The sequence below is a fragment of the Chanodichthys erythropterus genome, chromosome 3, assembly GCF_024489055.1.
Source record: "Chanodichthys erythropterus isolate Z2021 chromosome 3, ASM2448905v1, whole genome shotgun sequence".
Classification (NCBI taxonomy): Eukaryota; Metazoa; Chordata; class Actinopteri; order Cypriniformes; family Xenocyprididae; genus Chanodichthys; species Chanodichthys erythropterus.
Window position 1 is genome coordinate 36,439,829 of NC_090223.1, and position 27,098 is coordinate 36,466,926.

Consider the following 27,098-nt stretch of genomic DNA (forward strand, 5'->3'; position numbering starts at 1 on the left):
AAAGCCTTTTTACCTGTTCATCATTTTTTTGTTCCTCCCTGCAACTGAGCATGACAAAAACACTGAACTTGGTTAAGATATTTATCTAGTAAAGTTATTTGGCAAAAAAGGCCAACACTAGCAAAAAAAAAAAAAAAAAAAAAAAAAAATTATATATATATATATATATATATATATATATATATATATATATATATATATATATATATATATATATATATATATATATATAATTTTTTTTTTTTTTTGCTACTGTTGGCCTTTTTTTCTCTGGATATCTCATTGGGTCACTACTGTATATATTATGATATATTAAATCACCAGGAAGTCTCTAAAGAGTTACTTAAACTTTGCTGCATCAGTTCTCAGATCCATTCATTCTTGGCAAGTTGATAAATTAAACTTCTGGCAAGAGATTAATGGATCATTTATTGACATTCCTGAACCAGTGAATTAGATATATGAACACCTGCCAAGATAAACGTCACTACACAGATTTTTTTCTTCAAGATTTGCACAGCATCATCAGAGCACCGAACATGATCGAGAATGCTGAGAGTTTTTCCATGTACTGTAGACCTCTTTGGTAACAGACAGATGTAATTTCATTAAATGATCAATTCATTCATATCTAACAGATATTTTTTATGTCTAATATTTCAAAATAGAAAACAACCGCAGCATTTCTTAAATCACTGAGGGGGAATCTTCCTTGCCAGCAAAATAATCTTCTCTACAAATTCATTTACTAAAAAATGAAACAACATATACATTAAAAGCTACACTACAATATATACTTTATATCTTATTTACCCCTAAAAGGTTGGTAGTAGTACCTTTAGGGTACATATTACTACTCTACAGCATGAATATGCACTTTTTAGGGGAATATAAGGCATGAAATTGTCCCTTAAGGGTACTGTCCCAATAACAAGCTGTTGTAACATAAACAGGTACAATTTTTGCAAATTTTTTCCCACAGTGAATAAAAATAACAGAACATATTAAAGCTGCCATGAGAGATTGTCCAACTCCCTGATTTACTAACGCTGTAGCTTAAACCACACATCATATTTTCAACTATGACAACTATGTCAACAAACTTGTACACACACACACAAATGTTATTCCCTTTAGGACACTTATTTTAGTGATATATTGTATAAAGAAAAACCGCCATAGCAGCAGTTAACAAAACCAGAAACTTTACTAGTTATTTAAAGTATTGACACAGGGATAGCTCCTCTATAATCACACTCTCAAACCCTCCAAACATCAAAGAATTAAATATAACATCCACAACTAACATAAATATAAACCCATATTCAAACAAATGTGCATCCGGTCTTCCTGTCAGGATTTATGACTGTTTGCCAGGGTTGGATTTTGTTGATTCTTTGAAGTCTGGGTTCAGCAGAGACATAAGATCCAACATTGCTTGACTGATTTGAGAGCCAAATTTATGAGAATCCTATGAACGAGAAAAAACACAACACTGCCTTTTAGTTTCATATGCTATACAGGTGTACAAAAGACTTACAAACAGTCAAAAAGCATCATTTTAAGCCAGGTGCACACTCAGACGGTACGTTCATGATCCTCATGTCACACTGTGGGATCTCAGCTGTCCTATATGTCAGACTGTACGACAGTCCAGACACGTTAAAAACGGATTCACGCGTGAAAACTTGCCCAGAGTATTACATCAACCCACACACATTCTGTGACTGTGACCTGCATTACACGCGAGACTGAAATAGACAATTTCGACAATTTGACGCTTGTCGTAGGAGAAGTCATACTGCAGGACTGTGTGCCGAATCTTCTGGCCAGTGGGGGAGCCAGAATTTCTACATTTCAACATAAAAATGAGTCTGACTATAATGTACTGGAGTGTGCTTACAACACAACTGAATACAGTTCATTTGTACTTAATTGTAGTTGAGATAGTGAATTAGATCATGGAATGCGGACTGAATTTGACTTTTTTTTTTTTTTTTTTTTTTTTAAATAATTCCTTACTTGCAGGCATATTAATAAAGGGGCTCACACTATAGATAAATTTCAACTTGTTTAGTTAGTTCTGGTTCTCAAAACCCCCAAAAGTTTGTTCTCCATTGTTGCATCTCCTTGGTTGAGACATGCAGATACGTACTGTAGTTCAAAGATTATTCAACCTTCATTGAATTTTATGTATAATCAATGAACTTCAACAATTCTGAGTTTGTCTGTTTCAAAAAGTAACCAAAAATGTAAACACTAAATGTTTAACTTTCTATATTGTGAAAATAAATAATTGCAGAACAGTTCTATCATACCTAAATTAAACTCAGTACAAAGGAAAAAAAGTTTTCTCTTCTGAATTCCCACTTGCTGATGTGGAAGTGTAAGTCAACAGCACATAAATGCCAGCTTATGCATTTAAATGTGATACATTTTTGTTTGTACTTTATAAATGAACAAAATAAGCATATTCTAGTACAAATGCACAGTTCTCACATTTATTTATGCATTTAAAAATTACATATCAGCTTGTGCCTTATAGCTATTGTGATCTCACATAGCAGAATATTTTAGTCCAGAGACATGTGACACATATAGGCCTACATATGCATGCACAGTTTTAACGCAGATTTAATCGCCTTTTTTGTTATTTCATGACTTAATAGACGACAGAACTACGACGTTGCATGCTCGTAGTTTCTTTATTTATAGTGAGTAATATACAGCGCGCCGTATTTGTGCGTGACTGAAAAGTGTGCGGTCTTACAACCCACCAGTTGAGAAACATTTATGTAAGCTATAATGTTCGCAATTCACTGTTGTTCTGCACTCATTCGGCACCTGTATCATTTCCAAGCGTGTTTGACAAGAGCCTGGCGCTGAGGCGAAGCTGGAGTTGGTTGTCTTAAGCCAGGTTCACACTGTGTGATTCATAATAGGCCTTTACGACTTGCTTGTCAGACTGTACGTTCATGATCCTCATGTCACTGTGGGATCTCAGCTGTTATTTATGTCAGACTGTACAAGACTGTCAAGACATGTCAAAAGTGCACGCAAACATGAAAACTTGCCCAGAGTATTACATCAACCCACACACATTCTGTGACTGTGACCTGCATTACACGCGAGACTGAAAAACGAAGACAATTTGACGTTCGTCGTAGGAGAAGTCACAAAACCAGCGATCAGAGACTACAGATTTTAGCCTAGGATTATAGGAATCTTTTAGGATTCTCAAATTTTGTCTCTGTGCGATTTTGGCCACGATTTGTTCGTCTGTGTGAACCCGGCTTTAAAGAGACGGTTCTGCGTTTAAATACAATTCTTGTCAACAAAAAAGTAGACAAACAGCAGCTGTGAGCGGGGTGGCCAAGTTGGGTGTGCACCCGCCTTTAGACAGGCTGCTCATGGGTGGAGCTTTACGTCTTGCTCGCACATAACACCACCCATTAGGTCCACAGAGATGGAGCTGGACTAGGTTCAAGATACACCCATTATTTCCAGAGAGGGGAAGCTGGATGAAAAATGAAAATTCTGTCATTAATTACTCACCCTCATGTCATTCCAAACCCGTAAGACCTTCGTTCATCAAAAATATATTAATTTATGTTCTGAAGATTAACGAAGGTCTTACATTTGTGGACCGACATGAGGGTGAGTTAATGACAAAACTTTCATTTTTGGGTCAACTAAACCTACAATGACCAAGCAGTCCTCTTGACTACTCCTAACTTTTCATGGATTTAGGAGTTTTAGTGTATATTAGTTTTAGTGCTAAAATGCTTTGTGAAATACTCTTAAAGCAAATATTTAAGACTGACACACCCATTATTTTTAAGAGTTTCTCCTAAATGGGCAAGTTAGGAGCTACTTTTAGCCTTAAGATATTTTGTGAATACAGCCCCAGAACTATATTCTATATCCAACTATATCAGATGTATTACTCTCTTTTTTCCCTTTAAGTTTGCGGTTTTGAATTGGTCTACTTTTAAACTGTTGCCGCAGGTTAATTTTTTCCCCTTGGGTTAAAGGTTTACATGTTGACTATTATTTGACTAAAATGCTTGTATTGAAATATTTTACATTCTACCAAAACATCCAGATGATTAAAAAAAAGGATTAAAAAAAAAAAAAAAAAAAAAAAAGATAAAACTGTGCTAGATTATGAGTTTTGTGAGGGAGGGGCCTTTATGAAAACTGGACGTTTATGATTACTAGGCAACTATAAGTGATTTTCAAGTTGAAATTGTGTATAATACATAAAAGTGACTGTAAAATCGTATTTTAGGTATGGAAATGATGTGTTGAGTTCTGAATGGCGTCACTGGGCTAGATTTGGGCTAATTTTGATTGGCTCTTGTGCTGATTTTGTTACACACACCTGGCAACCCTGTTTGTACTTTACTTGTTTAACTGCTTTATATACATGATTATATTTGGAATTTTGTTACTTTTTTAGAAATCATAATAATTTGTTTTGTATTAGTTGAACTGGAGACTTTTTATGGAGACGTTATTAAGCCTATTAGCAGTGCAGAACAAGAAGTCAAAATAATGCCATTATCTGAACATTAAAAATAAGGCAAGCAATTCATTGTTCTGAAATTATGCTTTTCTTACAGTCTCTGTGCAGGAGTGCTTGCAGGACACATGGAAGTTGATCATTTCCTCTCCCATGATGATGTAAGATACACCGTAGCCATCATCAGCAACCTTACACAGGAACAAAGCATGAAAGCAGTGAACAAAGGAGCGCTTTTACCTGTTTATGTGTATGTATCTGCTGATCAGTTACTCACTGGACCAAAGCCTCCTCCCAACGAGATGAATTCAGGATGGTTAACCAGATCAAACAACTCCATCTGTTGCACAGGGGTCTGAGAGGTAGAGAGGCGCCAAGGCTCTGACAAAACCTGCAAGTCATGTACAGCCACACGTACAAATAAACAAACTTCATGCACACACGTTGCAACTCACCCATGCCATGAATGCCCTTTATATACATAATTAATGAGGTTTTGCACTAGTTTAGTTGAAGAGTGATTCATTTCATTTTTTGGTGCTATTAAACTTCCTCCTAGGCTTATTGTTGGTTTTTAAGTGTTCAAATATAAGATCTCTGAGGAAACAGCATACAGTATATAACCTAATGAACTCATTTTCTGTAGCTTATAAAGATTATGTCATCCTTAACTCTGCAAAATGAACATGCATCTCCCCCAAATAAAAACACAAACTGACCTCTTTAAGGAAAGGAGACTCTACTCCCAGGTATTTTGAGACCACATAAAGGCAGAAGAGGTGCCTATCAATGCCAGATCCAGTCATAGCCAGGCGGTAGAGATTCTGATGCTTTTCAGAAGCCTTTCGAAACAGCTTGCGGCAATGTTCTCTGTCCTACGAATGAAAGCAGGCAAAATTTAATAATTGGCATGTGATATGTAACATTAAAGCACAAAGTAAACCTCTCTGTCAAATCACTGTCCCTCAAAAAGTACGATGCCAATTATGGAGGACTGTGGTACTTAAAAATAAAATGAAGAAATCAACTATCAATGTATTTAATTAAAAAATAAAAATAGACTGCTTAAAAGAAAGTCCCGCACACTATCAGAGCTTACAAAAGTATCAAACATTTTTATTTAATCGCAACGTCTCGGTCCCATAACCTTCATCAGGCATATCCAGACAAACTATTCAAAGCACCAAAATATATATAAAATATATATAAAAATATATATAAAATCAAATTTTGCAGACCAATCACTGCAAAGAATAATCAATTATCAATCACAATCACAATAAAAAAAATGTGATTAAAAAAAATGTGTGCAAGGGTAATTGCTCATTAATTTAATTATTTAATAAAATAAAACTCCTTCCTAATAAGCTGTAGTTACAAGCTCTATGAGGACATGAACGCTTTTGAAATTTGAAATCATGTAATTGCAGTAATTACGTCAGGACGCGTGAACGCACATTAACCCCGAGTTTCATTCTGTTCCTTTGTCCGGTATCGTCAATGTTAATGTAGTTAAGTTCCGCTCTTTAATAAAACTTTTTGGATTTATTAAACAATGTTTTTGTTTCCTATTCCTTTCGTCGTGACAGACAGATATAGTTTGAATATGGGAACAGGCAATGAACTTAATGTGCACTAATGTCTTAAGTGGCATTCGTAGTGCAGTGCTGTCAATAACCAAGATGGAAACAACAAGAATCTCAGGATTTCCAGCAAGCTTATTCAGTCAGCTGAGGCATACATTTTTAACTGCAACGGTTCCTTTTTCAAATGTTTCTTGAACAGTAGAAGGAAGTATTAAAAAAAAAAAAAAAAAAAAAAAAATCAAAGCATTGACATCACCTCTCCCGCATCCAGTGCAAGGACAAAGGCACAGCTTTCATTGGAGCAAGAGCGTACAGTCTCCGTGCGACCCTCGCGAAACAGACGTGTCATGGAGGCTTCATATGTCAGACAGAAAGTCCCTCTTTCCTAAAGTTCATAAAACAAATGAGGTGGTGGTCTAGAAGACAACTTCATGTGTAAAACATGTCATTCATTCAAGCTGTAGTGCATGCAGAATGAGTGTATAGACACATTACATGGGACAAATAAGATGAAGTACCATCCCAGGGTCAAAAACGACCTCTTTGGAATGCTGAACTTCAATATGTGGGACATGCATACTGACACATCATACATATTTTTCATAATCAGTTTAATCGCTTGTGTGTGAAAATGTGTAAAAGTACCCTATAATAAGCCAGCTGCAGGGCCAGCTGCACAAAAGAATCTGGGCTCATTTTCATTTTCTTAATGCAGCCTTTCCCAAATTCTCTGAAGGGAAATACGTGACAGTCCACATCATCAGCCAGTGCTTGCGCAACAGCAAGGGACTCAGAAACTTGTGTCTGAACCTAGAGAAAGACAGACAGAGGAAAGAAGAGGAGAGCAGACATCAATATGTTTGTGATGGTTTTTATTTATTCTGGTCCTCGAAGAACAGTGCTGAATGTTGTGTTACTGATGACCACACTCAAATTAAATCACAAATACAGTTGGCAATCTATCATGTGCAGGGGTCATGGTTCAGCATGAAGAAAAATAGAAATTGTAGCTTCTATTGCCTTTTTCTTACAAATTTGTTTATATGGGGGAAATGAAGAGAAATTTATTTCATATATTTGGAATTTTTAGAAAGAAAAATATTCCTGAATATTCCTAAAGAAGCTATTAGAAGATTGCAGTGGATACAAGCAATTCAGCATCATAATATTGTAAGACAAACTTGGAATCTCAGCACTTGTATGACTGCAGAAGACTTTATTTTGAAGATTTTATTACAGGTAATAATATTCTATATTAAGCAACTGATGGGATTGTATTCCCCTAGACTAAACTAATGCCTCAGTGTTGTCAACGGGCTTCAAAGTTATCTGGTTCCCCACATTCTTCAGAATACATTCTTGTGTGTTTTCGCAGAAGAAATAAATGGATAGAGATTTGAAACGACATGAGTAGATTATGACTTTTTCCCCTTTAAGAATACTTTTATAATGTGTTATGCATACAGACTTCAAGAATTGTTACTGGTGTTTTTCATTTGGTACTAGAACTTGACTGCTGGCCATTAACTGATTTTGCATACAATTATTTCTTCCATTGTTGTTGTTACATTCATGCCTTCCCAGACTCCGTTTCCCAGAATCCTCCTGTTCCGCACACCTATCTGCCCTTCCCTCATCAGTCTTCCCGCCATCTCCCCAGATTCCCAGCACCTGTTGTCCTCGTCAGCACTCCCTTTAAGTTGGACTCACTCCCTGCACTCCTTGTCCGTTCTTGATGTTGTTTAATGTGTGTTATGCTATTTGATATTCCTGGATTGCTAATAAAGCCTGTTACATTGTGGATTTCCGTACTCGCCTCATCTCTGCAGCACAGCATGCTAACAGTTGTACATATACACAAGGAAGTTCTCAAAAAAAAAAAAAAAAAAAAAAATCCCCAACTGCTAGTTTGAAAGTGAACTACTGACACAGAAAAGGCTAAGGGGAAAACCCTGATCGAACAGACATATTTTCAGACCTCCCCAGTACCACAGTATATGGAAAGTACTGTGCAGAGTTTGGCTGATCAGTGTTACAGCAATCATAATTATAATTCTAAAGATTATAGTAATTAGAATTACTATATAAAGATTTAAATTCCTTAAAACAAGGCAGATGGCCTGCATACAAATATTAGTATGAGCCAGTACAACATCAGCGAACCTTAAAGATGTGAAAGATGAAGAAAGGTATCCCATCGATACGGGATCCTCAGATTACACTTCGATAAAACTGACTGGCATAAAAAAGGTTGTGTAACACTCTTGGCTGCCATCCTTCATTAAACTAATATTTTAAAAATGCTTTATCATATAGAACACTATGAGAACCATTTAAAAAAAAATGAAGACATCAATTACATGTATTAAGTCAAAAATAAAAATGTATAAAACAAATCCCTAACATTAAATTAATAAACAAACAATCAAACAAGTAAAACTACGGAAGAGGATTAGGGCCAAGCAATAATAAAAAAATAAAACCATCTCGAGATTAAAGTTGTTAAATTTCAAGAAAAAAGTCGAGATAAAATGTTGAGAATAAACTCATTAAATTATGAGAAAAAAAGTCATTAAATTACGAGAACAAATTCATTAAATTACGAATTTGTTCATATAATTTAATTACTTTTTTTGCGAGAATAAATTTGTTAAATTATAAGAAAATGTTGTTAAATTTCGAGGAAAAAAGTCGAGATAAAATGTTGAGAATAAACTCATTAAATTATGAGAAAAAAGTCGTTAAATTACGAGAACAAATTCATTAAATTACGAATTTGTTCATATAATTTAACAAATTTGTTCTCGTAAAAAAAGTCATTAAATTATAAGAAAAATGTCGTTAAATTTCGAGAAAAAAGTCGAGATAAAATGTTGAGAATAAACATTAAATTATAAGAAAAAAGTCGTTAAATTACGAGAACAAATTCGTTAAATTACGAATTTGTTCTCATAATTTAACATGTTTTTTTCTCGTAGTACTTCATACAGCTAAGCCAGTAGGGAAATAAAGTCTAAAGTGTCAAAGAAACTCTAGAAAAGAAAAACATTGCAAATGTTACTTAAAAAAACAACAACTTTATTTTAAAAAGTCACTGCATAAACATACTGCCTCATCAGAACATCAGAAAATCAAACCTAGAAATGGTAGGGAATGGACTCTTATGTTAATATCATCATCCTACGCCAGACATACAGTAGTGGTCAAACGGGATGTCCATCTAAGGAAAACGGTCATCGTCTCTCTTTCTTCCAATATTATCATTACAGCTCAGTTTTGTTTTTGTTTTTTTTTCCTGTTGTTGTTATCTTTGTTTTTACAGGCTACTAACTGATGATTCAAACCTGTTTTAAACTGAGGCCTGTGTATTTAAGACATCTGTCCTTTTTTGAGCCTGATCCCTTTGTTAGAACATTCTGCAGTTGACTCACCCTTTCTCAGTGGCAAGGTTACATGGAGCATCTCAGAGAACCATCTCAGCAGTGTCTTCTGTTCTCACCTTGTATGTAATTTTTTTTTCTCCTATGTGTAACTTTTTGTTTGTTGATGTTGTACTTACTGTACCTAATGTGCTTTTGGGAGATGGGGAGGAGGGAGTCTGGTCGCCTTAGGTATATGGGAGGGTTATGGGGGGAAAAATTGTTCAGAATGATGGTTGATCTTACTTCTTATTTTGTACATTATAATCTGTAACCAATTAAAACTTTGATTACAAAAAAAAAAAAACAGATTCTGTTTATCACTGTGGATAAACAGAATCTGTTTATCCACAGTGAAGCCTGAAGGAGGAAGAAGGAAAAAGACATTATTTGTGTATGTGTGTGTGTGTGTGTACGTGTACGTGTATGTGTACAAGCACGTTTTGTGAGCATCCTCAGAAGTTTTTGCAGATTCCACAAAGAACCTGCTGTGTGACATCAATGACATAGCAAGATACGCTAGGAACACGGAAAGTATAACTAGAGAGAAGAGAAACTTTTTATCTTGCCTCCAATGGTATGTCCCAACTCAAGCGTTGAGGAGGCAGTAAGGAGCGCTCAACCTCTCCCCTGCAATTCCCATCCGGAGTGTAACCCAAATGAAATGTGTCTGTGGCCAGAGTGAACTGAAAGAGTGAAAAAGACATTTAAAAAACATCCTCCCAAACAAAGATGCGTACACTTTTGAGTAACAAAACGTTCATTATTGAAGACAACATGTTTGATGTAAATTTTAAGGATGCATGGAGGCGTGCAAGTAAGTCACATGTATTTTGCAGACAGCTGCTGTGGGGTGAGATAAAAGCAGTCTTTGTCCATACAACACCCACACCCACTTTAACTGGGTATTCAAATGTTTTAAAGGACATTGTTGGTGGGTTGGTGACTAATACAGAAACTTGAAACGTGACATTTGATCTATGATGACCGGCAAGTTTGTTACTGCTGTGAGGCCCCCCACACTCACCTCCCACAGGTGGGACACTATAGGAGCATCGGCCCATGAATGTTCTGCATTCAGCCCATTCTTTCCATTCTTATACACCACAACAGAAAATGACTTATCAAACCACCTGAGAGAAAGAGGACAGAGGTGAAACAATGTCCTTGGCATGCAAAGTTTAAAACAACTTATGCTGCTCTCCCACCTGTCGTAGCATTTTCCGTGAAGGAGGGATTTAGCATAGCGGTCCAAGTTCACAGAGGGATCTTCCCCCATCATGCCTTCTTCCTGATCATCTAGTGTGACAAAGAATGCTGCTTTCTCAATGCAGTCCAGTGATCGCTTGTTAACTCCAGAGCTGAAGAACTGCTTCCTCACCTGAGCCCAGGGTGTTCTGACAGGACAGATAGTTCATAACACACAGAACAACTTCCTGGTCACATTAAAGCACTATTATTGAGTCATCTGGGATAACATGCACTTGTAACTGATAAGAGTAAAACTTCCTCGTTACCATCTGAGATCTTAAAGAGGGAAATCTTAAGAATGTTAGTAAGGTCATATCTGGCTTTGAATCAGGAAGAACATTCATTTTCTTATTGTTCTCTTCTATTTTTTATTTACTGTAAAGGTCCCAACATATGCATGAAAAAAACATTTTGACAAATAGCAAACAGCGCAAAAACAAAACAAAAATAACAACTTTATTCAACAAATTTGCCTCTCCCCTGTCATTCTCCTGGCGTTCTAACATGCAACATGCATCGTGCTGCTCACGTAGGAGAATGACAGGGGAGAGACTAATTTGTTGAATAAAAGTCGTTAAAGTATTCTCGTCACTTCATAACATTGAAGTTGAACCACTGTAGTCACGATGACTATTTTAACAATGTCTTTACTACCTTTCTGGACCTTGAATGATGGCAATTACGTTGCTTTCTATGGGGGATAAAATAACCTCTTGGATTTCATCAAAAATATCTTAATTTGTGTTCCAAAGATGAACAAAGGTCTTACAGGTGTGGAACGACATGAGGGTATGTAATTAATGACAGAAAATTAATTTTGGGGTGAACTAACACCAAGTAAACTTGGGATATACCATCATATTAACAACCTTTTGCTTCAAAATGTTTGTTAATGAATAGAAAATATGCATGTCAAAAAAGGGCTATAGTAGAAAAAGTTTTCCATTTTTATTTTTAAAGCCTTGGCATTGCTAACTCACTGTTCTAACAGTTGAGGTCCAGGAACAAAAAAAAACAGCAAACAAATTATTGTAAAACAAAGAGTTTGACATAGATGTTTATTTGTTTGTTTGTCTGTGAATTCAATTGTTAAATTGTTTTTTTTTTTTAAATGGCACTTTTAAAATAGCTATTTTATCTCTGTTTTTATGGCAACATAAAAATTGGTCTGAATGCGATCACCGTTGTAGAATGACTCACATTTTTTCTAGGTCAGAATTCAACAAGGAATTAGTAATGTATTAAAAGGAATCATTACAAGCTTTAACTGTTCCCATGATAATTCCTGCTACTGAACAACAGATATTGTGCCTTTTCAAATAAATAATGAAAGATATGTAAGAGATACTAACAGTTATCACAAGGCTGACATCCACAGAGGTGATATGAAATGCTGTACATTAAACCCTCCCAGTATATTAAATAGCAGACTAATTCAGCATCAGAGAGTGGAAGTAAAAATGTATTTTATTGCATTGATTTTTGCACTCAAGTAAAGGTCATCGCAGGTCATCTAGGATCTAGTGCACAACATCCTCTCATTTCCTGTCTACGCATAATGCTCAGTTGCTTGCTCAGGCTTTTATCATCTAAAAAATTCCAACATGCACAGACTTTTAAATATTACATAAAAAGTAGCAGCATTAAATTAAGACAAATGGGTGCTTATGATATATTCTTTGTCTCACTGCCAAAGTAAGTTCAACCCTCATCAGGTTCAAGGCTTTAACTGGATGCTGTTCCATATGAGAATTTGCTTTGCAATGCCTATTTAGTTGTTGGTCCAATTATTCAGAAGCACATGCGGCATCTGTGATGTCAGCAGAAAGGAAAAAGTAGTTTCAGAAGTGGAAGTCGTGGCTTTTTTAAGATTACAAAAGGCCCTAAAGGGACAGCAATTATTTCAATTATTTTCAATTATTAGGGGTACATAATGTAATTTCAGCATTTACTGGTGTCAAAAATGTCAGCATTCCTCTTGCAAAACATTCCGCCTGGAATTACATACTGTTTTTGGACAAAGTCCAGGGACACGTGGTAATTTAAATTCCTACAGTATATGACACTTTGAGTGGTAAACATTTGCATAAATAGCTATGACTTCAGAAGACTTTTAATTAAGATAAAATTGTATGGACTATTGGTAGGCTAATTTAAGGTACCTTTTGGAGTTTGCCAGCCCCTACTCTACTTTATGGATTAGTTGTATGGAAAAGACAAGCATGAAATTCCTGCTTCCTTCCGTTGGCTGGTGCTGTGACAGCACAGCTGTTATATAATGCTTTTTTAATGTATTGCATCTTTTGAAATACTCACACTTTATGACGACTCATTTCCACAGAATAGTAAAAAAAAAAATAATAATCCATGTAAGAGTTCCCATGTATACCGCCTGCTTGATTATGCTTTTACTTCATTGTTTGCAACAACAAAAATAATAATTTTTGTTTTGTTTTGATGAAAAAAGTTATATTTGTTCAACCTACACAAACTAATTATGCAGTGTCATTAAGTACAGGTTATTTATTATATAAAAACCTTCATATTATTCTATAACCATTACTTTAGAAACAGTGGATGTATCACTTTTTCATTCCTTATTTCTCATTCTCTGGGGAGACTTCAGCTCAAAAACATCCAGAATAGCAGCCAAAACATCTTTGGAATGTACTACTCACATTTGCAGCTTCTCTCCATTTACTACATTATTATTACTATTATTACTCTGTTAAATATTAAACAATCCCACCAATCCATGCTAAAATGTGAAAACAGTGGGCACATTATGTGTCTTTGGAAGTTACTGTTGATAACAGCATGAAAATGAAGACTTCAGATGCAAGTGCCATCTGAAATTTTCTTATAAAATGAGCATTTTTATCAAGCTATGTTCAGTTATTTCACTTTAATGGCAATGAAAAGGACCTATTCAATGACTGAACCTAAACATACAAGCTTGATAAATTTCAGATGGCACTTAGAGGCTTTTGCATCTGAAGTCTTCAAATGTAAATATCATGTTACATCATATAAACCATGTGTTAAAAAGAGGCCCAAAAACTGGAAATTATGTAGTAAATACATTGCGTAGGAAGCTGTGCTTGACATAAAACCCTATAGCGCACCCTGCTGGACAGCACACACAGACATAGATTGTCTCAATATCTGACCTGTTTCCTGCTGTCAGCGCTCCTAGTTTCTCCTCTCCTGGAGAAGGGGGTGAAGGGTCATCCAAGATCCTTTGAATCTGATACTGGATCTCTCTGGGTGACAGCAGGCGTCCTGCTTGGTAGACCCATAACTTGAAGTAGCGGCCCCTGTGGTACACAGCGACAAACTCGCTGTCCTGCCAGTGCTGCAGCACATCTGAGAAATCAAGAGACTGTCAGGGACACAAGATCACTATATTTATGTGTATTTTTGTGTGTGTTTCTGTGTGTGTGTGTGTGTGTGTGTGTTTACCCGTCTCCTCTCCTGGTGTGCGTGTGGTGTTGAACATACGTTCACACTGAGCTGCACACAGTGGTATGACCGTACCAGGAATACGACTCTAGACAAACCACAATAAAGGATCTCAATGACTTGCCGCAAAACTGTCCAAAAATTCTCTATGTTCTGAATTGAAAAATAAAGGAGTATGACCGTGTTTCTGTGTTTACAACTAATTTATAATTCATATTTTATATATGTATGGGTCTCATTAGCTATAGGTGTCACATACAAGAAATACTGTCTATAAAATTTTGACAATAGATTATAATTTATATCAATGTAACAACTCAATGTATCAAGTTTTTTATTGAGAAATGCTTTTTAAAATTATTTAAGTTTAGCACATCACCCTGCAAAAGAACTTCCTGACAGTTTCCCAAATATATTGGTATGATACATATGAAACATATTTCAAGCTAACTCTATCACTGTTTTTAAAAGGAATCAAGAAAAGGAAATGTGACTAAGTGAGATAACAGGTAGAGGCATGATTACTAAAGCAGATTCTCATTCAGAAAGTATGAGTGATGTTGGGTGGGGTTTGTTTCAAATTCTGCTGAGAACATTGAGGCTTGTAACATACAGGATTGAGCTCTTCCCGGTTGACCTTGCGGCGATATAGGAACAGGGCAGTGATGGTATTTCCAGCTCGAGCTGCCTGATTGGCAGTGGGTGTCACATATAGGAAATCCTGTTCATAAATTATACAGACAATTACAAAAAATCCAGGATTTAAAGTATACATCCCAAATCTGAAGTTTTACTTTCCTAGTTCATATACAGGTGCTGGTCATATAATTAGAATATCATCAAAAAGTTGATTTATTTCACTAATTCCATTCAAAAAGTGAAACTTGTTTATTATATTCATTCATTACACACATACTGATATATTTCAAATGTTTATTTCCTTTAATTTTGATGATTATAACTGACAACTAAGGAAAATCCCAAATTCAGTATCTCAGAAAATTAGAATATTGTGAAAAGGTTCAATATTGAAGACACCTGGTGCCACATTTTAATCAGCTAATTAACTCAAAACACCTGCAAAGGCCTTTAAATGGTCACTCAGTCTAGTTCTGTAGGCTACACAATCATGGGGAAGACTGCTGACTTGACAGTTGTCCAAAAGACGACCACTGACACCTTGCACAAGGAGGGCAAGACACAAAAGGTCATTGCAAAAGAGGCTGGCTGTTCACAGAGCTCTGTGTCCAAGCACATTAATAGAGAGGTGAAGGGAAGGAAAAGATGTGGAAGAAAGAAGTGTACAAGCAATAGGGATAACCGCACCCTGGAGAGGATTGTGAAACAAAACCCATTCAAAAATGCGGGGGAGATAAAGAGTGGACTGCAGCTGGAGTCAGTGCTTCAAGAACCACTACGCACAGACGTATGCAAGACATGGGTTTCAGCTGTAGCATTCCTTGTGTCAAGCCACTCTTGAACAACAGACAGCGTCAGAAGCGTCTCGCCTGGGCTAAAGACAAAAAGGACTGGACTGCTGCTGAGTGGCAAAACAGTGTTCTCTGATGAAAGTAAATTTTGCATTTCCTTTGGAAATCAGGGTCCCAGAGTCTGGAGGAAGAGAGGAGAGGCACACAATCCATGTTGCTTGAGGTCCAGTGTAAAGTTTCCACAGTCAGTGATGGTTTGGGGTGCCATGTCATCTGATGGTGTTGGTCCACTGTGTTTTCTGAGGTCCAAGGTCAACGCAGATGTATACCAGGAAGTTTTAGAGCACTTCATGCTTCCTGCTGCTGACCAACTTTATGGAGATGCAGATTTCATTTTCCAACAGTACTTGGCACCTGCACACAGTGCCAAAGCTACCAGTACCTGGTTTAAGGACCATGGTATCCCTGTTCTTAATTGGCCACAAACTTGCCTGACCTTAACCCCATAGAAAGTTTATGGGGTATTGTGAAGAGGAAGATGAGATATGCCAGACCCAACAATGCAGAAGAGCTGAAGGCCACTATCAGAGCAACCTGGGCTCTCATAACACCTGAGCAGTGCCACAGACTGATCGACTCCATGCCACGCCGCATTGCTGCAGTAATTCAGGCAAAAGGAGCCCCAACTAAGTATTGAGTGCTGTACATGCTCTTACTTTTCATGTTCATACTTTTCAGTTGGCCAAGGTTTCTAAAAATCCTTTCTTTGTATTGGTCTTAAGTAATATTCTAATTTTCTGAGATACTGAATTTGGGATTTTCCTTAGTTATCAGTTATAATCATCAAAATTAAAAGAAATAAACATTTGATATATATCAGTCTGTGTGTAATGAATGAATATAATAAACAAGTTTCACTTTTTGAATGGAATTAATGAAATAGATCAACTTTTTGATGATATTCTAATTATATGACCGGCACCTGTAGGATTAGATTACTGAAACACTTCTGAAATACAAAGAAATATGTTTTTGTCAAGGCATCTATTGTTACAATACAATTAATTACAGATTTTTTCCCCCCTTTGTAAACAGTGATCTTATAAAGTATTTGGACACTTAAGCCACACCTTCAAATCTAAATGCCTGAATGTAATTGCATTAGATAAAATATAAGAGATATAACACAATTTAAGCACAAGAGATACCATTTTTAAGCAAAACATTTAGATGACATCAATTTTAAGTTTGAAATATCAGAACAACAGTGTTCAAAATGAAGACAAGGTGTGTGTATATATATAAAAGGGCATTTACATTTTCATTAAGTGTGCTGTAGTGTGCACAAACATATGTGAGACTACATTTCTATATTCACACTATAAACGATAAAACTTAGTGGTTAAGTTGTCCTTAACAGCAATGGTATTCAGTAAATGTCTTAATAAGCGTAATAAGCTTAAGTGTTTAATGACATTAGGGATGATAAGTGAAAATGAGTAATGCTGTAGGCTCACATACCATGCCATAATAGTTACTGTTGACCATGATAGGACTCCGGCTCCGGAGGTAAACATACTCTTCCCACCAGTCACTAACCTGGAAGATACAAAGAAACTCTAAATATCACATTCTAAATTATCCCGATCAAATGTCTATATATATATAACAATGTTTATTATTAAATTATAGGTCTACAAAAGCTCTACATACACACACACCAGTTACATGGTAATGCACTTGGCTATGAGTATCAGAATGTTGCTTTAAAAAAACTGTTATTAAAGGGTTGTTATTTAACAGAAAGCTGGGATACCCATTGTCAACCAATTAAAAAAAATATCTCAAATCTCTCTTCAGATCATATTAGAAAGTCATTGTCAATGATAAAGTTGTTTTAAGCATCTAACATTCAATAACAACACATTTTTTAATGATTAATTGATTTTGAACAGCTATTGTACTGCATAATTATAGTAATGCAACTCTATGCACATGATAAGACTAACGATACTTATTACATTGACCAGATTTCAGCACATACATAGTTTGTGGCCCACAGCGCTTTGAGTTTGAGATATCTTTGTAGGCGGTTACCCAGACTTTTCTCAAACTCAGCAGTCAGTCTCTTCATTCGCTGAAAACCAGCCGCGTCATGCAAAGGCTTCACTGACTCAAGATACTGAAACAGAGAAAATGGTTGAGATAGCATTCAGTGGGATCTTATAAACCTTAAACCTCCATGGACCCAGCAAAATTCTATAAAGACGACACTTCCCAGCAAACCAGCACTTATGCACAAGGCACGCAAACAATTTCATCCAAATTATATTGACTCACTTTTTCCAAAGTGTCTTTAATGGGAGGTACAGGCAGGTGCGGTAAAGATGTCTGATAACTGTACAGTAATGGCTTTCTTCCGGACAGCAACCTAACTAGGGTCTGACAGGGAGGACAAGAGAAAGAAACAATCAAGACAGGTTTCAACAATAAGAATGTCTTGATGTGGTCCACCATAAGAGTTTTGGGCCAGTCACATCCACATTGGGCCAGTGCTGTGTTTTCAACACATTCCACATCCAGTGATCATGTACATGTATTTTTATGCTTGAACCCCTCCACTATTTAGACTTCTGTGATGTACTAAGCAGTGCTGTAGGAAATTGTTCTTATTTAAATGTCACCAAGGTTATATTATCTACCTGGCTAATACAGATGAGGATTTGTTGAAATAGTCTTTAGAGCATTAGTTTGAATGTATTAAAATGAGAAGAAAAAAAAAACACAATAACAAAAGTTGATAAACAGGGCCACTTTTTGAACAACATTGCCAGACAATGTTACCGAGCGATGTTGCTTGGGCACTTTCCCATTGAGAATACATTTCTATATGGATACTTTAGATCAAAATTTGTTGCCCATTCTCAATGTGAAAGTGCCGAAGCTACATCACTCAGCAACATTTCTCAAAAAGCTGCCCCATGTATCATCAACTTAAGGGACATATTAAAACAATCTCTTTATTAAAAGTCACTGGACTACATAAAAACAAGCTGACAAGATGTTTTTGGTCTTCATCCAAACACTATCCTCAGTTGTAAAAACACAGGAAGTAATTTTGGCAAATATACTCCTACTACAGTCACATGATCAGTAGACAAGTAGAGGTCACATAAGCTTGCCAGAGTAAATCCTCCTTGCGGTTTATGAGCATATTTTTGCAGAAATTACCTGGAAAAATAAACTGGCATTTTTTTTTTTTTTCAATGCTATATAGGCTAAATGTAATGAAACACTAACCGCCCAGACTTTAGTCTTGGTAGAAATGCATCCATGTTGCTCGAACATCCATCGGTGGTATGACAGGAGAAGCTTCAGACAGAACCTCAGGGCCAGAATGAGAGACAACCACAGCAAAGTGCTAAACAGCAGCGCCGACAGCATAGTCTGACCTTGAGCGCTCAGTGACAAACTGACAGGAGAGAAACAGTGGAGCAAAACAGTAGAAACATCTGAAAAAGTTAATAATTACAGAAAAACCGTAGACTAAGAACTCCAATAATTAGGAATAAAAACCAATAAAAGATTCTAGGAGAAAATTGGACATTTAATGGATTTAATTAAGAACAGTAATAACTGTTTACATAACTGTTTTAAGAGGATAAAAAAAATAAAAAATAAAAAATAAAAAATCTGAAAGAAAATAGTACTTAAATATGAAATTTTGCTAAAAAAAAAAAAAGGAAGTGCTTAATCTTTCCAGCTTGATTTTTATCATTTCAACCATTTACCATTTAGAAGATAAAGCCCACTGAAGGGTAAAAGTGTTACCTGAGGGGAATGCGCTCCCGGATCTTGGCAATGAGGCCCATAGATGGATCAGACTGCATGTACATAGTGGCCATGATTGCTATGACAACAAAAAGCCAAGAGGAGGGGCTAGCTGGGTATACGCCTTTAATGATTCTGTTCTGTCCATGAAAAAGTAAATAGTTCATAAGTATTACAAACACATACATTGCACTTTTGGACTACAGTGACACAATGTCCTCACAGAAAAGGTATTTTTTGGATTTTAACTCTGGAAAAATAATACCAACCATGCAGTTAGTGAAGTCACCATGAAATAAAAAAAATTGACTATTCTTAATTTCTTAATGAAATATTAAGCATATTAAATTATTATTTATAATAAATACTGCAATATACCATTAAAAAAAATAAATAAAAAAAGATTTGTTGATTTTGACTTCATGGTGACTTTAAAGGGTTAGTTCACCCAAAAATGAAAATGATGTCATTAATGACTCACCCTCATGTCGTTCCAAACCCGTAAGACCTCGGTTCATTTTTAGTTTAAGATATTTTATATTTAGTCTGAAAGTTTTCTGTTTCTCCTTTGAAAATGTACGGTAAACTGTCCATGTCCAGAAAGGTAATAAAAACATCATCAAAGTAGTCCATGTGACATCAGTGGGTTAGTTAGAATTTGTTTAAGCATCAAAATTACATTTTGGTCCAAAAATAACAAAAACTACGACTTTATTCAGCAAACGAAGCTCGGGCGCACCGGATAATACGTCAGCAGCATCACTGCGGAGTCGTGAACCCAGACCCAGAAGAGAATACAAGTCGTAGTTTTTGTTATTTTGGGACCAAAATGTATTTTCGATGCTTCAAAAACTTCTAACTAACCCACTGATGTCACATGGTCTACTTTGATGATGTTTTTATTACCTTTCTGGACATGGACAGTCTACCGTACAAACACTTTCAATGGAGGGACAGAAAGCTCTCGGACTAAATCTAAAATATCTTAAACTGTGTTCTGAAGATGAATGAAGGTCTTACGGGTTTGGAATGACATGAGGGTGAGTCATTAATGACATAATTGTCATTTTTGGGTGAACTAACCCTTTAAAGAGCTTCATTTCATATAGTGTTTTCGTACATATTTTTACTCATTTATATTACAAAAAAATTACAACAAAACTAAAATACAAAACAAAAACATACGAGTGCACAGAATTGTTTAAGATTTATGATATTTTTTCACATTAATTTGAGTCACTGACCTTAATCCTGCTGATGCGTTTCTTCCAGGATCGCAGTCCGGACAGGTAGATTTGATTGAGGGCTTGGTAGGACAGATGCAGGTTGATCCCCTCAGGAGAGATGGTGAACTGAAACGCTACTGCTTGGTGAGCCTCTGCCATCTCTATAGACAAAAACAACAGTAAAAACAGTAGTAAAAACATGCTGGATCATTGCAATACAAAAAAGCAGCAAACTTTATATCATTCAATCTGCTTGCGATATAGTATTCAAAATAAATATAGTTTGCACCAAATTTTGTTCTGTTTTATTGTAACAGTTCCATCCCTTATTAAAGCATAAAGGTTGAAAACCCAAGATGGACTGAATGAAAGATCTAAACAATATCTTCACAAAGGGCACTATAGGAAACTGCTGACAGCATACCAGTCCCTTGTGCAAAAGAGGCCAAACTTCATGAACTGAGACTTCAACTAAGACATCAATGACCCCTAGTGGTCATTTTGTGCAGGAATTCACAGAATAAATAACTTTTGGTTGTGTGTCCAAATCCAAGAAATCCTGGCATAATATTAAAGGACAAAAACAAAAGAAAAACCTGTTCACTTGAGCAACAGGACTAAGTAAACACTCAATTTAACATGAAAAAGATGTGGTCAGGCACAGTTGGTGTGAACAAGGTTATGCAAAGTGAGCAGTTACACTGTGTAAATAAAAGCTTGTTGCATTCTCTTCTGCTATTCATCAGTTATAAATGCTGCACTAGGCTTTGCTTTGAATTAACACTTTAAAAGGGAGCATTTTTCAGTTTCCAAGGAGGTGTTTATTGAGAATGTGTCTTATAAGTATTAGCTTTTAATAAAAACAAAAGAGAAAATAGACATCCACACAAGCCTATGCCCACTTTTATGAAACACTGAACGAAGGAGTTTGCATTACAATAGATTAACCCAAACTCAAATTTGTCAAACCACAAAAAGTGTGAAAGTATTATTTGTGTGCATTTAAACGCTAGCTGTGAAATATTTTTAGCAAATAGCAAGGTCTGTTTTTTTTCCCTCAGACAATGTTTACAATGTCATTTCTGAATGCAATTTAAAACTAATTTCAGATTTAAAAAGACAGTAAAGAACACTTCAACCCCAAATCCAGAAAAGTTAGGATATTTTGAAAAATGCAATAAAATCTAGAATCTGTGATGCGTTAATTGTCTTTAACATTTATGTAACTGACAAAGTACAAAGAAAAAATGTCCTACGTTTTCACTTAATTGTATTTTATAAAAATATGAATACATTTTGGTTGCAACACACTCCAAAAAAGTTGTGACAGAGGCAAAATAAAAGTGAAAAGATTACAGAATATCTGTTTTGAAACAGTCCACAATTAGCAGACGAATTGTTAATAGGTGAGGAGATCGTGTTTGGGTATAAAAGGAACATCCAACAAAGGCTCAGTCTTTGTCACTTAACACAGTCTGCTGGTGCATCAAGAAATGCATTTTGAATCTCTGTTACGCAAGGAGAAAGCTATACGTCGTTTCTGTGCAGAGATGCAGCCGAGTTCTCTGGGCCCGAGCTCATCTCATATGGTACAAATGATGGTTGACCCTTATGAAAGGAAAATATATTTACCAATATATTTCTTAAAATATATTGTGATATATTGTAATATATTATTTTCCCTTTTTATTTTCCAATATATTATATATTTGAATACATTGAATAATATATTGATGATACATATATTATACACTATATTATATAGTCATGTAATATATTGCAATATATTGCAAAATATACAAATGATTGCCGCTTTCAATATATTACAATATATTGAACATGAATATATAATATATGTGTTTATATATCCCAAAATATATGTAATATTATATTTATAAATAGCCACCATAATGTATTTAGATTTATATGGGAAAATGTTTTGGTAAAAATAATAGTGCCTTTTTGGTTTTGATTGCAATATTTTTTTTTTATATGTATCATTATATATACAGTACAGTCCAAAAGTTTGGAACCACTAAGATTTTTAATGTTTTTAAAAGAAGTTTCGTCTGCTCACCAAGGCTACATTTATTTAATTAAAAATACATTAAAAACAGTAATATTGTGAAATATTATTACAATTTAAAATAACTGTTTTCTATTTGAATATATTTGACAAAGTAATTTATTCCTGTGATGCAAAGCTGAATTTTTTAGAATGATTAGAATGATTTCTGAAGGATCATGTGACACTGAAGACTGGAGTAACGATGCTGAAAATTCAGCTTTGCATCACAGGAATAAATTACTTTGTCAAATATATTTAACACAGTTATTTTAAATTTTAATAATATTTCACAATATTACTGTTTTTACTGTATTTTTAATTAAATAAATGTAGCCTTGGTGAGCAGATGAAACTTCTTTTAAAAACATTAAAAATCTTAGTGGTTCCAAACTTTTGGACTGTACTGTACATATATGGTCTATGCATATATTGCAATATATTGAATAATACATAAGGAATTGCTGTTCATATATTGAAAAATATGTGATAATATATTTACTAATATATCATAATGTATGTAATTTTATATTCAGTAACATACTTCATAATATATAGATTTATATGCGATCAGATATGGTACTGCATGCATAATATATTGCAGATTTACTCATGCAGTATAAACACATATATGTAAAAATATATTATGAAACACATTTTATAATAATTTACATTTTAAATGTTTCATATTGTCAAGTTAGTTAACAAAAGCACACCTGCATGTACTAACATTTCTACCAAAAAGACTATCACTGTGCTGTAGCATGCACAGACATTACTTTTTAAATAAAATTATTATAGTCTTAATGGTGTTCAGCCAATCATAAACCTATCCACAGACTCTACTCTTCAGCACAATGGTAACCCCAAAAACTCACACATACCAGAAAACCTTTTAAATTCCAAAATAATACAACTTTAAACACTAACAGATCTCCCCCTATATCAATATTGAGCAAAACACATGAAATAGTGCTTCATTTTAACATTTACTTTCCTTTAACAGTCAGAAACAAAGCATGCTGGGAACTAGAAGTCTGTTGTAACCACTGATTGTTACTCAATCCATGAATGTGTGGATATATATGCGTGTACAATACATTCACATTTATATGGGAACACATATGTGCACTGGACGTACACAATAAAGGATACAATTGATGAATGTAGTGCTATTTTTGTCTTCATTTATACATATTTTATATGTATCAATATATAGCCATACATGGTCAATGCATATATAATGCAGTATATTGAAAAATATAAGCAATAGTTTCCCATATATGGAAATGTATTATGTAATACATCGCATTATATTTTGCAGTATATTTCCATATATTTTTGTTCCGTAAGGGGAAATGTGTGCTGTGGCCAGACGACTCCACATTTCAGCTTGTTTTTGGGAAAAAAAAATGAAAAAAATGTCTCAGTCCCAAAGACGAAAGGGACCAACCAGACATTCATCAGCGAAAAGTGCAAAAGCAAACTTCTGTCATGGTATGTGGGTGCATCAGTGCAAACAGCTTGGGTGAGTTGTATATGTGTGAAGGTACCAATGACGTGGAGGCGTATATTGGGATTGAACAGAGACATATACTGCCATCAAGATGACATCTTTCCTGGGAAGTAAGACAATGTCATGCCTTATTCAGGGTGGTTTCATAGACACTCTACACTGTAGGGGATGTGCCTGACTGCCTACCTACAGTCCAGATCTGACTCTTTTTGAAAATGTATGGCCCATCTAGAAAAGGAGAATCAGATAAGGATGACCACGAACTGTTGAGCATCTGTCTTGTACCAGGCAAGACTGGGCAGATATTCCGCTTGCAAAACTGCAACAATCAGTATACTCAATTCCTCAAATGATAAAACGAAAGGAAATTAGAAGGAAAGGTGATGTGACAGTCATAAACATCCCTCTGTTTCAACTTTTTTGGAGTGCATTTATATTCATAAATAATGCTTAACTTGGTCAGTGAAAGCATTTAAAAGCTTTTCTTTGTACTTCTGTCTGTTAAATAAACGTTAAAGGATTAGTCAACTTTCAAATAAAATATTCCTGATAATTTACTCACCCCCATGTCATTCAAGATGTCCATGTCTTTCTTTCTTCAGTCGAAAAGAAATTAAGGTTTTTGATGAAAACACTTCAGGATTATTCTCCTTATAGTGGACTTCAATGGACTCCAAAGGCTGAAGGTCAAAATTACAGTTTCAGTGCAGCTTCAAAGGGCTTTAAACGATACCAGACGAGGAATAAGGGTCTTATCTAGAGAAACCATCGGTCATTTAAAAAAACAAAAAAACAACAGTATATGCTTTATAAACACAAATGATCACCTTGCAAGTGCTTCCGCTTTCCGTATTCTTCAAAAAGCTTACGCTGTATGTCCTACGCCTTCCCTATTCTACTTACGGAAAATCTGGCGCTGCGTTCATTCCGTAAGTAGAATAGGAAAGGCGTAGGACATACAGCGTAAGCGTTTTGAAGAATACGAAAATGCGGTTTTGGTGGAAGCACTTAAACATTTGTTTATATAACATTTACATTTTTTTTTAAAAGAAAATGACCGATGGTTTCGCTAGATAAGACCCTTATTCCTCGTCTGGTATCATTTAAAGCTCTTTGAAGCTGCACTGAAACTGTAATTTTGACCTTCAACCGGTTGGGCTCCATTGAAGTCCACTATAAGGAGAATAATCCTGGAATGTTTTCATCAAAAACCTTAATTTCTTTTCAACTGAAGAAAGAAAGACATGAACATCTTGGATGACATGGGGGTGAGTAAATTATCAGGAAAAGTTTATTTGAAAGTGGACTAATCCTTTAAAGAGTATCAACAAATCACAGATTCTTGATTTTATTTGCATTTTACAAAATGTCCCAACTTTTCTGGAAATGGGGTTGTACTAGTAAAAGTGTTTTACAATAGTTTATTTCTAAAAGTCAGCAGGGCCAAAAGTCCACATAGTTTAAACATCCATATCGAGCTGACAGAAAGGGGGGAAAAGACAGTAAAGAAGTGACAGAGACCTTTCCATCATTGCATAGTCTAAAGAGGCGATAAAGACTGGTATTTTGAAATCGTTAAACATGGATTTCACAGGAAATATAATAAAAGATTAGGATGAAGGTTTAAATGTTGTTAAACTGGTAAAACGTGGTAGTAACGAAACGAGAATACCAGCGAGAGATATTTACTGGAGCTGTTGAGAGTACTCCGGGATTCCGTGACGCAATGTTTGGGTGGGGCGTCATTTTTTAAGAGTTTGTTGTTCAGGTCAAAGAGTTTAAACTATTTTGCATACAGAGCAGCACAAGAAAAGTAATAATAAGATGAAAGTTTCCTAGTTTGTGTTAGTTTAGGCTATTATACGCACATAATTAAGTGAGTGCATGATGTGTTATCAAATTTAAAGTTGCTCCAGTTTAAATTCCTGCAGGGGAAAAAATGTATCATTGACTTTACTAAACAAGCAAGCAAAAACAACACAAAGTTTCTCTGTAGTGCATTACATCTTTCCACCCTTTCAACAATCGAGAATGTTCCTGAACGCTCTAGTCACTGTAGTCATAACACGACAACAACACACTGCTAATAATTACCGGTTACACAAAAAAACAAAAAAAGGAAAAGAAAAAAACTATTCAAACAAAAAACAAATCCGTATTATCGGTTTCATGCAAAAATAGGCTATGACATGTCTGAAAAATCATACCTGTAAGTTTAAACTGTAGCTCGGGAAGAGTTTTCTGACACCGATGTAAACTTCTGGCTCTTCAGGCTCTCCACCCTTTCACTTCCACAAGGCACAACACATACCTGAAGTGATGAAATGTGCGCGCACACACTGCCTCTCATTTACATACGCGATGACATCACGTGGCACAGAGGTAGAGACGCACTAGCATGAATGCCAGTATACTGAGAATTTATGATTTTGTATGATTTTCTGCCAGCAAGGACTTTGAACTGTCATCATCAAAGCTTTATCTCCAAATCATGTGCACTTATTTAAAACACACCCTTGTTTTACCTTCTTGGTAAAAATGTAATAATAAACATATATACCATAATAATGCATTTCTTCTTAAAGGGATAGTTCACCCAAAAATGAAAATTCTGTCATCATTTACTCACCCTCATGTTGTTACAAACCTGTATGAATGTCTTTCTTCTGCAGAACACAAAAGACGTTCAAGAACGTTGGTGACTTCAGCCGACTTCAGTAGTACATTTTCCTACTATGAAAGTCAATGGCTACCATGTTTGATGACCAACATTCTTCAAAATATCTT

At 35.4% G+C, this 27,098-nt stretch overlaps 1 protein-coding gene across 1 annotated transcript; it reads right to left on the reverse strand.

Moving 5' to 3' along the window:
• Positions 1 to 266: 266 nt before the first annotated feature.
• cpt1a2b (carnitine palmitoyltransferase 1A2b) lies at positions 267 to 26,616 on the reverse strand. The gene is made up of 19 exons (XM_067381992.1): positions 26,519 to 26,616; positions 20,749 to 20,891; positions 19,505 to 19,644; positions 18,974 to 19,145; positions 18,014 to 18,115; positions 17,718 to 17,855; positions 17,195 to 17,272; positions 14,857 to 14,964; positions 14,244 to 14,331; positions 13,952 to 14,147; positions 10,739 to 10,927; positions 10,558 to 10,663; positions 10,100 to 10,216; positions 6,757 to 6,921; positions 6,368 to 6,496; positions 5,245 to 5,400; positions 4,803 to 4,916; positions 4,624 to 4,716; positions 267 to 1,471 (listed from the first exon to the last, which is right to left on the reverse strand). Exons 2-19 carry the CDS (start codon positions 20,887 to 20,889, stop codon positions 1,361 to 1,363), a joined length of 2,343 nt encoding a protein of 780 aa, XP_067238093.1. The 5' UTR covers positions 20,890 to 20,891; positions 26,519 to 26,616; the 3' UTR covers positions 267 to 1,360.
• Positions 26,617 to 27,098: the final 482 nt, after the last annotated feature.